Genomic DNA, 14,334 nt, shown 5'->3' with positions numbered 1-14,334 from the left:
GTTCGAGACCAGCCTGGTCTACAAGAGCTAGTTCCAGGACAGGCTCCAAAACCACAGAGAAACCTTGTCTCGAAAAACCAAAATAAATAAATAAACAAATAAATAAATAAATAAACTTGTGTGTGTGTGTGTGTATGTTTAGCCTGTATGTAGGTCTGTGCAACTGTCTGTCTAGTGGAGGCTACCACCCTGAACTGGAGTTACAAAGTTAAAATTAGCCTCCTATATGGGTGCTGGCAACATGAACACTGGGCCTCTGGGAGAGCAAGTAGTGCTCCCTCTTGACTTCTGAACCAACTTGTACAAACCTTAATGACATTTTTAGTGTATAGGGTAGCATAGCATGCCCATGGAGGCTGGACTTGGTTCTTTAGACTTGGTTCTCAGTTACTATGTGGGTCCCCAGGATCAAGTTCAGGTACATTGAACCCTTTAGCCAGGCTTTGTTATGTGATCCCATATCCCCAAGATCACACAAACATTTTCTTGGGACAGAATTGTGTTGTAAAGGTGCCTGCCTGTCCCAGGCATTGGGAGCAATGAGAGGACTGAATTTGGGGATGCCAGATGGCTATCTGGAAGCCAAGATGGTCGGGAGACGGCAGGTGTACAAAGCAGGAGACAGGTAATAGGGTGATATTACATTTGGCAGTTGACACGCGTTGATAGAAAGGTTGAACGGTAAGGTGGGTTTTATGAGCTAACGGATAAACATGATGATGGGAAGTTGCGTTAGGATCAAATACACCAACCACAGGAACAGCTAATAGTTGCATTTTTCTAAGAAGTCAAACAGGTACAGGTGACTCACACCTGTTCAAGGTTTGAAAATAAACGAAAACTGACGGAAAGAAACGAAGAGATAGAGTCTGTTAACCTCGGTAGGTGTCGGGTGTTGCCGGAAATGGCTGATAACCGCCCTCAGCTGAGCGACGGAACGGGGGCGTGGCCGGTTTCGCACACGCGGAGATTCTTCGGGTGTTTCCGGAAACTACCGAAAGTCAACTCCAAGTGGGCGGAGAAAGGCCGGTAGGCGTGGCTGTCGGTTGGCTCTGGAGATGCGGATAGTCTCTTCGTGAATTTCCGTAAACAGAGCCGAAGCTTGGTCTTCGGAATCGAGGAGGTGCGCTCGTCTCTGGGGATTACCTTCTTCGGTAGTTTCCGGAATTCACCCATAGTCTGGGCCGAGAGGAGAAGGCTCGTCCCCCTCCCGTTTCTAGTTGTTTCGGATGTTTCCGGCTCTTGCCGGCGGAAAGAGCCGAGGGCTGGCGGTGGTGGCGGCCATGTTGGGAGCAGCAGGTCCGGCGGCGGCTGCCTGTGTGCCGGGCGCGGAGCAGTGCGGCTGAGGGCAGGGGAGGAGCGAGGCAGGCGGCCGGCTGCGGTGGCAGAGAGTAGGCGGAGCGGCGCGGCCGGGCCGAAAGGCGGCACAGCCCAGCCGGGGGTCGGGGGGGTGCGGTCCGGAGCCGCTCGGAGCCGGCGAGGCCTAGCCCGAGCGGCGCATCCCCGGGCTGGCGTAAGCGATCGCCTGGCCTCCCCGCACCCCCGGCCGGGGCCCATGCAGCGGGTGCGCCTGCTGTGAGAAGCCCCGCCCGGTCGGGCTCCAAGCCTTCCCTTTCCTCCCTTCCTCCAAGCTTCTCGATTCCCTCCCCTGAGATACCGGCGCCATGTCCAGCGCTCGGACCCCCCTACCCACGCTGAACGAAAGGGACACGGAGCAGGTAAGGAGCCCTTAAGGCTCCCACAATTCTGTGGCTGGGCCCTTGCACCTTGCGGAGCCTCCTCCCTCTGCTCTCCTCGTGCTCCTAACTGCCTTCTGCAAGCCTGGGCTGTCCTGTCATCTGGCCCCGGGCTCTAGTCCCGCACATCCCTCTTCCGAGTCCTGACCTGGGATCCCACCTTGTCCTGACTGAGCTGCACACTTGTATCTCTGCCAAAACGCCCCTTGTCTCTCACCGCCCGCCTGCGTTCTTCCGTGCTATCTCCCCAGCTTCCCCTTCTCTTTCCTTTTCTCTCAGGGGCCTTTCTAGTCTTCCTCCACCCACGCTTTCTGCTCCTCGAATAACACCCCGCGGTTTGCGGCGAATTGTTGTCCACTTCTTCCTGCATCTCTCTAGCCTTGTACCACTTCTGCCCGCACCGGCTCTCCCAGTCCTCGGTTTTCTCCCTCAGGGGTCCTTGCCCCGGAGTGTGTTCTCGGTCCCTATCTCCTTTCAGTTCCCCAGCTTTTTCTATCCTCCTTTCCTGTTCCAAATTGGGCTCTCCCTGTTGCTTGCAACCCACCAGCTCCACCCTCGTCACCTTTCCAAATCGTTCGCCTACTCTTTGCTCATCACTTTCCCTTCTTTTCGGCAGGAGCTCCCTTGCTCCTGGCACTGGCATGTGTCGCTTCCGTGTTTCCCATACAGCTGTCATGCGCATAGTTTTCCCACAGGTTGCCTTTGGGGTTCCAGCCACCGCTCCGTTCAAAGTGTTTGGATCGCTCCTGTTTCTTCCCCCTGGGGTTTGACATTTAAGTTCCTGGGCTTCCTGTCTGAATGGTCTTCCCGATTATCCCTGGGCTCTCCCTCCATCATGGAAAAGACAGTATATCTGCCTGGCTGTATTAACATAACCTGTTGCTCAGTCTTTGGCGGACTGCTTCAGTCCTTACCTTCCTGCCTACTTAACTGCAACACAAATTAGGGTACTGATCGCCTCTCAGCACTGGTGCCTGTCGCTTCTCACGGTATCATAGTATCTTCCTCCTTGTTTGCTACTTCCTGTTGCTCAACCTTCCCCCATCTTTTTTACTATATGCCTCTGAATCAGTGCTGCTTTCGTGTTCACACGGGCCTCCTGCCTTCTTCCCTGTTTATTTACACCTCTTCTGCTGTGTCCATCCCCTCTCTATTGACTCTTGCTAGCTGCTTGTGCTACAGGTCAGCCGCTGGGCCTGGTGCTTTCCCTTTCCTCCTGGCAGTAGTGCTATTTGCCACCCAGGCCTTTGCCTTTTCTGTGTCACCCCCTCACGTCTGGGCCAAGGCATCCACTTTCCACTTCTCTCCTTTGTTTCACTGTCTCCTGTGTCCCTTGCTGCCTGCTTTTTGGACAGTCCCCTGCCGGTCATATGTTTCTGGGTAAATTTTAGTAAACACAAACTTGTGTTGAAAAAGGAGCATACTTTGTCCCCAGTCCTCTGTGTTTCTCTCTTGTTTCCTGGTTTTTGTTGGTTTATTTGGTTTGGTTTTTTTCTTTTCTTTTTCTTTTTTTGTAGCCAGTTGGCTAGAGCTGCTGCTGTATTTGCTTAACATGACCTGCCTTCTTTGAAAAGCCTTCTCTGTCTCTGTACTGTACTTTTCTGCCTTGTTACTTCTTGCTGTCTAAAGAGGCATCAGCATTGTATTCTGCTGTCCTGGTGGATCCATACTACCAGTGGACTGTTTCATTTTGGGGCAAAGCAGGGCTTGGGATGGAGGGATGGTTGATTTATTTCATCACTGGGCTTGGCAACTGATCCTGCCTGGGGCAGAGGTCTTCGGAAATTGAAAAGTTGGTCTGTGTTGCATAGTCCCTTGCATGCCAGTGGCATCTCTCCTGGGAACCACTTTTCTCCAGCCTCTTCTGAGGCTGCTCTGTACACCCCCTGTGCTCTTACCTTTGTTTTAGTAGGTAGGCCTTGCTTAACTGGAGAACTTTCCCAGACAGTTGATTATGAGCAAGGAGGTAGAGGCCAAGTGACTGACTGGCACCTTCAGGCATTTGGGGAGTGGTTGGCCTACTTGTTCCCCAGAGTGGCTGTGGGGGCATTGTGTTGGGCAGAGAGAGTGAACTCAGTGTGGTTCTTTGTGCTCTTTACTAAATGTAAATGTGTTATTGGTCCTCTTGCTCTTTTTCTTGTTAGATGTGCTCAGGTGTGTTTCGTATACTGTTGGATCCTATAGTTGGGATTTGGTGCATGTGCACTGATTTCAGGAGAGTGGAATTAGTGACCAGTTGGCACGGGAGCCGCTCTGTGATAACTTAGTTCAGAGCACAGGCTGCGTTGTCATCCTGCTCATCTTTGACTCGATTCTTCATGAACTTAGCTGAGCCAGTTCTTGGTTCTTCATTCAGACTGTCAACTTTATATTCTTCCTGCTCCATGTGGGAACTTGGAAAAGCTAAATGTACACCTATTACAGGTGCCTGACTGCCTTTTTTGTTTCTAGTGCTGCTGGGGATTGGATCAGGACTGTGCTTGTCTTCATAGACAAGTGCTCTATACTGATTGACATCCCCAGGCCAACCTTGTATTCTTTAGAAAAAGAAAAAAGACAGGAGAAAGCTCCTCAAGCATCCAGCTTCTGTAGAATAGATCCTGCCCCCGGTGAAACTGAGTCCCCTCCCCTCGATCCCATTGCCTATGGTAAAACCATTGTGGAAGCTCAACCACTGTGGTAGCCTCGGTGGTAGGAAATAGAAAGCAAGGAAGGAATTGGTTGGGCCGGTCCCTCTCCACTGTCACCTTATTTAGGTTTAAATTATTTAAACTGGTCTTTACCAGAGAACAGGTGAACAAACTCCAGCGGACGTTTCCAATCTCTTCTTGTGCCTCGCCCACCCCTTCTTTAAAATTGTGGCTGATAAGCTGTTTCCAGGAGCACTTTAATCACATCTGAAACACACAGAGAGCGTGTTGAAGCATAAAAATAAACCTTATGTTGCAGGAGATTGCCCGTTTGCTGTCAACTCTGCTTCTAACAGTGGAAGTAGGAGATAAGAGAAAGCCAAGCTCTGTCTTGAAGATGATTTTGGTGACGCCTGATTTTAGATGTGCATTTTCACTGTAGATGGCTTCCTTTTGCTGGACTCTGACCTGGGGCTAGTAGTTTTGGGGTTTCTCAACTCTGAACTGAGCTTTCTGTGAGTTGCTTTTCCAAATAGCTCTGCTGTTCTGGAGGCTTGGCAACCTTGAAAGCAATCAGCAAGATGACTGTTTGTCTTCCAGCCAGCAGCAGCCTTACTAGTCAAGTGTGGAGAAGGGTACAACTTCCAGAGTTCTCCTGCCCCTGGCTAGAGCTTTCCCTAACCTGGGGGAAGAGACACATAGCTTCAGAGCCTGTAAACAGAGGGCACCTGATAGAAAACAGAAGCCTTTTGGTATTCCTCAGTCAGATGACAGTGCTACCCCAACCCTTCTAGAGAGTGGGTGGCAGAATATATTGTCAAGGAAGAGGAGTTTGGAAGACTGATAAGGAGGGTAAATCTAAGTTTCAGAATCCTGTAAAAACATACTGCTGAAGGCTGGTGAAATGCTTAGTGGGCAAGGGCACTTGTCCCAAGCCTGATTGCCCGAGTTGGATCTCCGAGATTCTTATACCTCGTGGAAGAGGTGAACTCACTCTGGCACGATATCCTCTGATGTCCATATACACATGTGCGCGCGCGCTCTCTCTCTCTCTCTCTCTCTCTCTCTCTCTCTCTCTCTCTCTCTTTCTCTTATGCACACTAAAAAATGTAATAGTAATAATTTTTAAAACAACAACCAGCCAGTTGTGGGGGCATGGAACCCCAAGTACTCTGGAGCTGAGGCAGGAGAGTCACAAATTCAAGATCTGTCTGAGTTACGGGATAAATTCAAGACTAGCAACTTAGTGAGACCCTGTCTCTCAAAGTCCAATATACAAACGATTGGAGATGTGATTTAGTAGTGGTGCGTTTGTCCAGCATGTACAAAGCTGAAGGTTCAATTTCCATTGAGGTGGATATGAAGGATGGGTTTGGGGTAAGAGTTGAGCCATTCCATATACACATTGTGAGATTCCAGTTTCCTTTTTGGCTAACACTGGACCAAATACTTCATTTTTGAGGATGTGAGATTCTGTGTTTTGACTCTTGATGGTGGGGCTCCTTGACAGGGCTTCTGCCTTCTGGGTGAGGATGCTGCTGGGCCTTAGGGATTCTGTATGAGGCTTGTTGGAGTGGTATCTCTCTGAGACAGTAACATTATACCCTTTGACTTTAAAAGTGACTCTCTAATGAGCTACAGTAATGCTCCGTTGTGTGAATTTGGGGAGGTAGCTAAACATATGGTACAAATAAGTGGTTCAGAGGTCTGCTTTAGATTGAAATCAAGTTAGCATAGGGAAAGCTGCATCTTTCAGACTGTGACCATAGCATGGGCTGGGAATCTCGAGTTTACATGTCTTAGGCAGAGTTCCATGAGGTAGAAAGAGATGGATCTTCTTTGCCTGAGAGGTTTTTCATGGTGAGATCTCTCAGGAGTCAGCATTTATCTGGCTAGACTGTTTCCCTTTGGACAGAACAGCATGATTCTCAGTGGGCATTTGACTAGGACTAACATAGGCCTTCAAGACCTGGCTCTCATGGAGCTCTTAGCCACCTAGCTGGCACATCTCTTCCCCCAGGAGCTTCTGTGATGTTCCTACATATGTATTATGTTGACTTGAATGAATATTTTATGCTTATAGTGCAGTCAGGCCTCAGACTTTGTGGCACATTACTGACAAGTGGGATGGGGGCGGGGCGCGACCTTTGACCCTATAATAGTGTCTTTGCTAAATGGACTCCCCCAGCAGCACTTTGAAACCCATTAATGGGTTTGGATGTAGTAACTTCAGCAGATGGAAAGGGCCAGGGGACTGGTCATCTTCCTTCTATAGGCTGCCTGATGAGGGTTCCTGCTATACCTACATTCTCTTGCTTCCCTCTGCTTGGTTAATTGTGGGCCCCACTGCCCGGCCTCTCTTCTGAGTGGTGTGTGTGTGGAGACTTTGGTTTGTTCTCTTCTAGCTATGTTGCTGCTACCAGGTTTGATGCTTTCCTATCAAAGCAAAAACTCAGAGTAATATGAAAAGGGTGGTGTTCCAGCCTGGTCCTTCCTTGGAATCTCAGCAAAATGACAAACAGGATAGGTGACCGAGTTTCCTTCTCTTGATGGGGGATTCCAGTATTTGTATGTTTTTGCACTTGAAGCTTGGGTTCTCTAGGCTTTCTCCCAGCCTTCATCAAACATGATTGTGAGTCACTGAAATGTTAGCTGTGTGCTTTCCCCTTCTGTTTCAGCACAAGGAAGAATAAGCCTTTGCAAACCTCCTGGGGGAGGAACTCACCCTTTCCCCATGCTGGCACTGAGGCTTAACCCAACAGTGTCACTGCCCCCACCACAGCCTCTTGGGGTAAGCCACTGAATACGTTTCTTCTTCTTTTCTTAATTAAAAGTTTAACAGGTATGGTGGCACACACCTTCAATCCCAGCAGAGGCAGGTGGATCTTTGTGAGTTTAAGGCCAACCTGGTCTGCATAGCAAGTTCCAGGTCTACATAGAGAGACTCTCTCAAACAAAAACAAAAATTATCAGTATTTTTCCGATGGGGACTTGTTTGTTTGTTTGTTTTATATGTATATGTGTCTGTGTGTACCACCTCCTGCATGCCTGGTGCTTGAAGAGGTCAGAAGAGGACATTAGATCTTTGTGGGACTGGAGTTAGAGGTGGTTGTGAGCCACCCATATGGGTGCTAGGAATAGATCTGGTCCTCTGGAAGAACAACAAATGTGCTTAATCTCTGAACCATCTCTTCAGTCGTCTGCCCCTCCCCCCCCAATTTTTGCTTTATGTTTGTATTTTCTGAAACAGGGTTTCACTATATATCTCTGCCTGGTGGCCTGGAACTCAGAGCCTCCAATTGCCTCTGCCTTCTGAGTGCTGCTGATAAAGGAGTGTGCCACCACAACCTGGCCCCAGACTCTATTATTTTTAAATTTTGTGTATACATATGTCTCTTGAGTGGGGTTATACGCGGGTTCTCTTGGAGTCTGGAGGCATCAGATACTTAGCCCTGAATTGCAGGCAGGTTTTTTTTGGTTTTGTTTGCTTTTGATTTTTAAGACAGGATTTCCCTGTGTAGCCTTGCTTGTCCTGGAACTCACTCTATAGACGATGCTAGCCTTGAACTCAAAGATCCGGCTGCCTCTGCTTTCAGAGTGCTGTGATTAAAGGCTTGTTCCACCATTGCGTGGCTATAGGCAGTTGTGATGAGAGTCAACTCAGGTCCTCCAGAAGAACATATGTGCTTTTAGCCTCTGAGCCATCTTTCAAGTTCCCTACCATTGCTTTTAGACTCCAATAAAACCACCGATTTTGAAACAATATCAAGAGAATCTGGCCTCAGTTTCCAGTTGTCTCTTAGAAGAAGGAGGCTTCCCTGTAGCTTGCCCGCTCAATGCCCCAGCTCCTCTTTCTGGGGTGGAGGTGCACATGGACTGGATCCTTTGACCTGCATGTATTTGTCTGACATGCTGGTAGTTCATGAACCCTCTTTCCACAGGTGTCTTGTCTTTGGGTTTGTACTTCTACTTTTCTCATCTTCAGGGTAAAACCAGCAGAAAAGGTCTCCTTTAGTGTATGAAATCATTAAATTGAGGCTTGTGAAATAAAGTGTAAGGCACAGGTTTTGGTAGGAGAGAGGTGGAATTGGATGCTTATACTGCCTTGGGGGACTCTTGGGGGCAGGCAGTTGTGGTAGGCATGGAGAAACAGGAGAAAGGTGTATTTAATGACTGCTCCTAGCCACCCTTTTAGCCTTTTCTTTTCAGCGTGATGTAGGTGGAGCAGGCACTGGGCTGCTCTGTAGAACCAGTCAAGCTGGTTTTGCGCAGTGCTAGCCTATTTTCCGGTCCTCTCTGGGAAGTTGGCCACTCAGAGGTCTGCCCCCTGTAGATTAATTGAGCTGCTGAGTGAGTTTGGACCACCTCTGTAAACAACCTCCCACCCTCCGCAATACCCAGATGAGCCTGGGAACTGGATCTCCTCCCCCTATGCTGATCCTCAGAGCAACTGGTCTGTTTTATGTACTTTCCCTGGAAGCTCTACGACACAACTTTTCTTGGCCCCTTCTCACTCATTTGTCAAAAAGTCAGACTGGCCAGAAGGAAGGGTTAGGGGTCTTTGGTTGGATCCTCTTTGGAGTGTGGGAAGGAATTGGGAATCCTGAATCCCGGCTCCTGTGATGTGGACAGTAAACTTAGTGACCTCAGACCCTTTGAGCGTGGAGCGTGGGAGGAGGAGAAGAGGGGCATGGCTTGGCTTTTGGTCTCTGGCAGCCTAAAGGCACTTAGCCATAGTCCTCTCCTCTTCCAAGTTCAGTTACTTGGATGTCATGGGGAGTTTTTCTCAGGGAGTAGACTAATCCAGGTTCTAAGATGCAGTCGCCAGAGCTGGGAGGTGGAGGACAGCTCTCCCAGTCTCCATAAAAGCAGAAAATCTGAGGTGTGGAAGTTTGGTAATTTGATTGAATTTGTTTGCAGACAGCTCCAGCGTGTGGGCTGGCTGCTTCTGTCACTGCTGTGGTGACCTGCTTGTTGTAGAAAACTGCCCAGAGTTCTTCTGTTACTGATCTCCCAGATGCAGGGTGAGCGCCCCTCCTCCCACCTTTGGTCTTCCTTCGTGCCACAGCTTTCCTCCTCCTCCGCTGACGTTTGCTCTCATTGCGCGGAATGTTGAGGGTCAGTTGTGGTTTGTTGCTTGGTAGTACTGAGCTCGTTCACTTTCTCTCCTCCCTCATCTCTCTTCCTTCCTCTCCCTCTCCTTTTCCTTGCTAGGGATTGAACCCAGGGCCTTCTGTATATATATTAGGCAAGCACTCTGACCTACATTCCAGCCCTCCACAGGAGTTCACAGTGACTGATTCTCTAGTCACAGGAAGTATGCTCCTTTGGCCTGCTTGGTGTAGCATAGCATTGAAGTGAGTTTCTAACAGAATTAAGACGAGATCTTAGTATGTTTTCAGATTCCATAAATGATTCTGCTATAATTATGAGCAGGTTTGCAGCTAACTTCCCTGGAATCCTAGGTAGCCTCTACTGTGACCTTAGCTTCTTTAGTCCTTCTGCCCCAGCCACTCATCTGTAGAGTGGGGATAATGACAGGGCTACCTGTCTTAGCCAGGTGTGATGGTGCACTCCTATGGTGCAGCTCTTGGGAGGCTGAAGCAATAGGAGTTAAGTCAAAGGCCAGCCTGGGTTATATAGCAAAATCATGTCTCAGAAAACCAAAACCAAACAACTGCTATCTTGTAGCTATGTCTTTGGGTTTGTTTGTTTGTTTCATTTTGTTTTTTTCGAGACAGGGCTTCTCTGTAGCTGTCCTGCATCTAGCTCTTGTAGATCAGGCTGGTCTAGAACTCAAAGAGATCCGCCTGCTTGTACCTCCCAAGTGCTGGGATTAAAGGTGTGCGCCATCTCCGTCTGGCTTCTTATAGGTATGTTTATAAGCGGTGGGCACATATAAAGTTAGTAGAAGGGTTTGTGGGACAATACACGAGGCGTCACTGCCATTCCACTTGAACACCCGAGGACCTCACAGCTCTAGGTGGCAGAAGGGACGCATACTAGGATTTTTTTGCCATTGGTTGAAGAAAGCTTGTTCTTCCCAGCCTTTCCAGCCATCGATGACCCATAGGTGTGTTTTCTACCAATTCTTTTGTTGTTCATTAGCTGTTGATCCTGTCATGATGGCTCACACCTTTAATTCCAGCTTTTGGGAGGCAGAGGCAGGTGGGTCTCTGAGAGTTCAAGGCCAGCCTAGTCTACACAGTGAGTTCCAAGACAGTCGGGGCTACAAAGAGAAACCTGTCTCAAAAATCAAAAAAGACCAAAAAAATTAGCTACCTGTCTGAAAGAAATAGAGTACTGTTAGATAGCTTCATGTACTTTTTAAATATGTGTGTGAGAGTGTGAGGTGTGTGTGCGCGCACTCTCAGACCAGGAGATGATGCCTAATCTCCTGGAACTAGAGTTACAAGTTATTATGAACCACCTGATATGGATGCAACAGGTTCTTACTTAGATTGATTAATTAGGTAATTAATTTTAGCAAATGTTTCACTATGTTGCCTCTGGCTGGCCTGGGTCTTGCTGTGTAGGCTAACTAGCCTTGAACTCAGATCGGGCTGCTTCTGCCTCCCTAGTGCTTAAATCAAAGTCATCTACTGCCATGCCTGTCCCACTTCATGTAAAAATAATTTATTTAACTTTATTTTACATGCATTGGTGTGAAAATATTAGATCCCCTGGAACTGGAGTTACAGACAGTTGTGAGCTGCCATGTGGGTGCTGGGAATTGAACCTGGATCCTTTGGAAGAACAGCCAGTGCTCTTAGTCATTGAGCCATGTCTCCAGCCCCCTACTTCATGTACTTTTGAGGCCACTTTAAAAGAAAAGAGGCCTACATTTAGTGGCATGTGCTGAGAATCCCTGTAGCTGGGAAGGCTAAGGGATTGCTGAGTTTGAGGTTAGCCTGGACTAAATGGGTACTTTATTTAAAAAGTTGGGGGGGAGTTCACACTGACTTGAACATGTGATCCTCCAGTGTTAACTTTATAAGTACTGGGATATCACGTATGATTTACCCCATGCCCTGCAGCTCTTTCTTTCTCTTCTCCCCTCTTTTTTCTTCTTCCTTTTTTTTGTTTTTATTTTTTACTTATTTTTACTTATTTATTGTTTTTTAGTTTTTGAGACAGGGTTTTTCTGTGTAACAGCCCTGACTGTCCTGGAACTCACTCTGTAGACCAGACTGACCTTGAACTCACAGAGATCCACCTGCCTCTGCTTCTTAAGTACTGGAATTGAAGGCATGCACTGCCTCTGTCTGGCTCCCTCTTTTTTCCCTCCTCCTTTTCTTTTTTTGTTTTTTGTTTTTGTATTTTGAAACAGGATTTCGCTGTAGCTTTGGAGCCTGTCCTGGAACTCACTCTTGTAGACCAGCCTGGCCTCAAACTCAGAGATCCTCCTGCCTCTGTCTCCCTAGTGCTGAGATTAAAGGAGTGAGCCACCACCACCCGGCTTTTCTTTAAACTTCAATAGTAGGCAATTTTGATTAAAGGAAAAAGATACTACCAACTGCCTGTCCATATTTCTCTCATAAGTGGTACAGTGAATATATTAGCCCGCATGAGCTAATATATTAATGACTGGAAGACCAATCCAAAGTTCCTAGACCGTAGATTTTTGTAGAAATTGGGATCCCAGTGTTAGAGGGAGTAAGTAGTGTGTCCTGTCGTCATGTCCGCCTCTCCCCTGCCCCAGGATTAAACCTCCATGCAGAACTCTCCTTCACCACACGGTCCCTTTCGTGTTGACTCTATTTAGGTACTAGAGAAAGCTCTGTTTCTCTTACAGACCACATGGGACTTGGTGGGCAGTTGAGGGTTCCTTTTTCCTTAGCAGAGCAACCTTCAAGGGGGGGTTTTTTTGTTTGTTTGTTTGTTTTTGTTTTTCGAGACAGGGTTTCTCTGTGGCTTTGGAGCCTGTCCTGGAACTAGCTCTTGTAGACCAGGCTGGTCTCGAACTCACAGAGATCCGCCTGCCTCTGCCTCCCGAGTGCTGGGATTAAAGGCGTGCGCCACCACCGCCCGGCCAAGGGGAGATTCTTATTACCTCATCTTTCAAATTCATCGAGGGGTGCAGTTTCTCAGCTGCCCCTGTGATTTTGCAGACTCTGAATCTTTTTAATTGTTTTGTTTCTTTCGTTTTTTTCATTTTTCAAGAATTAAAGGCCTGTACCACCACCACCTGGCATGGACTCTGAGTCTTAGGCTCAGATTGTGGTCTACATCGGTTCCTTGTTTATCTTAGTTTCTTGGTGTCTCTGGAGCCTGAATACCTGTCAGAATAGCAAGTTGCTGGGATTTTTACACTGCACCCATGACCAGGAAGGAAAGTAACAACATCACTTCAGAGATCATCGGGCATTTCTTCTGTCTCTATATTTCTTCTTCCTTTTTAATCCCTTTACTAATTTGTCACATTCTTTTCCTCCCTCCCTCCCTCCCTTTCTTTCTTGTGTATTTGAACTCTCTCCTTTATCCTGTCCGTTCATGTTCCTGTCATCTCAGATCTTTGTCTTCTTATCCCACTCTTTTTTACCTGTTTACCTCTCTGAAGAAAGGCTCCCCCCCTTAGGCTACAGGTTTTGCTATGTACCCCAAGATGTCCTTTAACTCAAGATCATCTGGCTTCAGCCACTTATGATAGGTTTACAAATGTATGCCATCTCTCTGGGAGGAGAGTCCTGTTTGTGTGTGTGTGTGTAATTTTATTCTATGTGTATGGGTGTTTGCCTGCATAGTATGACCGAACTACACATGTGCCTGGTGTTCTCAGAGGCCAGAAGAGGCTTTGGGTCCCTTGGGACTAGTTACAGATGTTTCTGAGCTACTGAGAATTGAACCTGAGTCCTTTGGAAGAGCAGTCAGTGCTCAACCCCTGGTCCAGCTTTCCAGCTGTAGAGTTAGTGTGTGGGTATGCACACATGCCACAGTGTTTGCGGAAGTCAGAAGGTAACTTTTCAGGAGTCAGTTCTCTCCTTTCACCCTATTATGGGGATCAAACTTTTCCCATTGAGCCATCCCACTGGCTCAGGACAGAAATTTGTTAATTATAGAGTCCCAGACCCATCCACTCCTGTCCTCTGTCTATTGCTTTGATTTCTGTACAGTTAAAGGATTGCTGGTTTACTGTTGTTGGTACTGGGGATTACACCCAAGGCCTTGACCATGCCAGACTAACAGAGTGAGCCTCGTGTGTAGCCTTGGATTTGCTGCTCTAAGAAAAAAGTCCCTGCTGGGCATCATAACACACCTATAATACCAACTCTTCAGAGACTGAGGCAGGGGGATTGTGGGCTACATGGCAAGAACCTGACTCTCAAAAAAAAAAAAAAAAAAAGAAAGAAAGAAGGAAAAAAAAGAAAAGAAAAGAAAAAAAAAGAAAAAGAAAGCCAGGCATTGGTAGTGTTCATCCGTAATCCCAGCCCTTGGGAGACTCATACAGAGGACTGGAATTTTAAGACCAGTTTGGGACTACATAAAGAGTCCCTGTTTCATAAAAGAAATTAGTAATGAAAAATAAATAAAATGTAAAAGAAAAACAATTTCCATTGTAGGCTTTCGGAACCCTTTTCATTAGTAAAACCAGGCCTGTGGACCTGACAACATTCGGGACTGCATCTTGGTTTCCTGGGTGACATAGTCCTAAGCCAGTTCTGAGCTTTTTCCTCTGACCTGTCAAGAATGTTGTGTTTTGATAGACCCTGTTCTTGTTTTTCATTTTGTAAATCTTGGATATTGCAATGTTGAGTTTGGTTTTCATTGTGACTTGGAAGTCCTAGGTGTTACCTAGATTCCTTCAGACCAGAATTGCTTTTATTGTATGTAACATGAGCTTTGTGTGTGTGTGTGAATTCTGTCCTGGAATTCTGGAATTTACTCTACCGACCAGGCTGGCCTTGAATTTACAGAGATTCACCTCCCTCTGCCTCCCGAGTGCTGGGATTAAAGGTGTGGGCCATTCC

The 14,334-nt window shown here is 47.4% G+C and overlaps 1 protein-coding gene across 3 annotated transcripts in view; it reads left to right on the top strand.

The window, feature by feature from the left end:
• Mark2 (microtubule affinity regulating kinase 2) overlaps positions 1 to 14,334 on the top strand; it is a 107,268-nt gene that overhangs the window by 39,327 nt on the left and 53,607 nt on the right. For 2 of the 3 annotated variants that reach the window (XM_005351870.3, XM_026781499.1), the window contains exon 1: positions 1,281 to 1,718. The exons of the other annotated variant lie outside the window; for it this stretch is intronic. In XM_005351870.3, the coding sequence (XP_005351927.1) occupies positions 1,665 to 1,718 (54 nt within the window). In that variant the 5' untranslated portion in view covers positions 1,281 to 1,664. Of the gene's footprint in view, positions 1 to 1,280; positions 1,719 to 14,334 lie in introns of those variants that run through there. 3 annotated transcript variants of the gene reach the window in all.

The sequence above is a fragment of the Microtus ochrogaster genome, chromosome 8 (assembly GCF_000317375.1).
Source record: "Microtus ochrogaster isolate Prairie Vole_2 chromosome 8, MicOch1.0, whole genome shotgun sequence".
Classification (NCBI taxonomy): domain Eukaryota; kingdom Metazoa; phylum Chordata; class Mammalia; order Rodentia; family Cricetidae; genus Microtus; species Microtus ochrogaster.
This window is presented reverse-complemented; position numbering and strand designations above follow the sequence as displayed.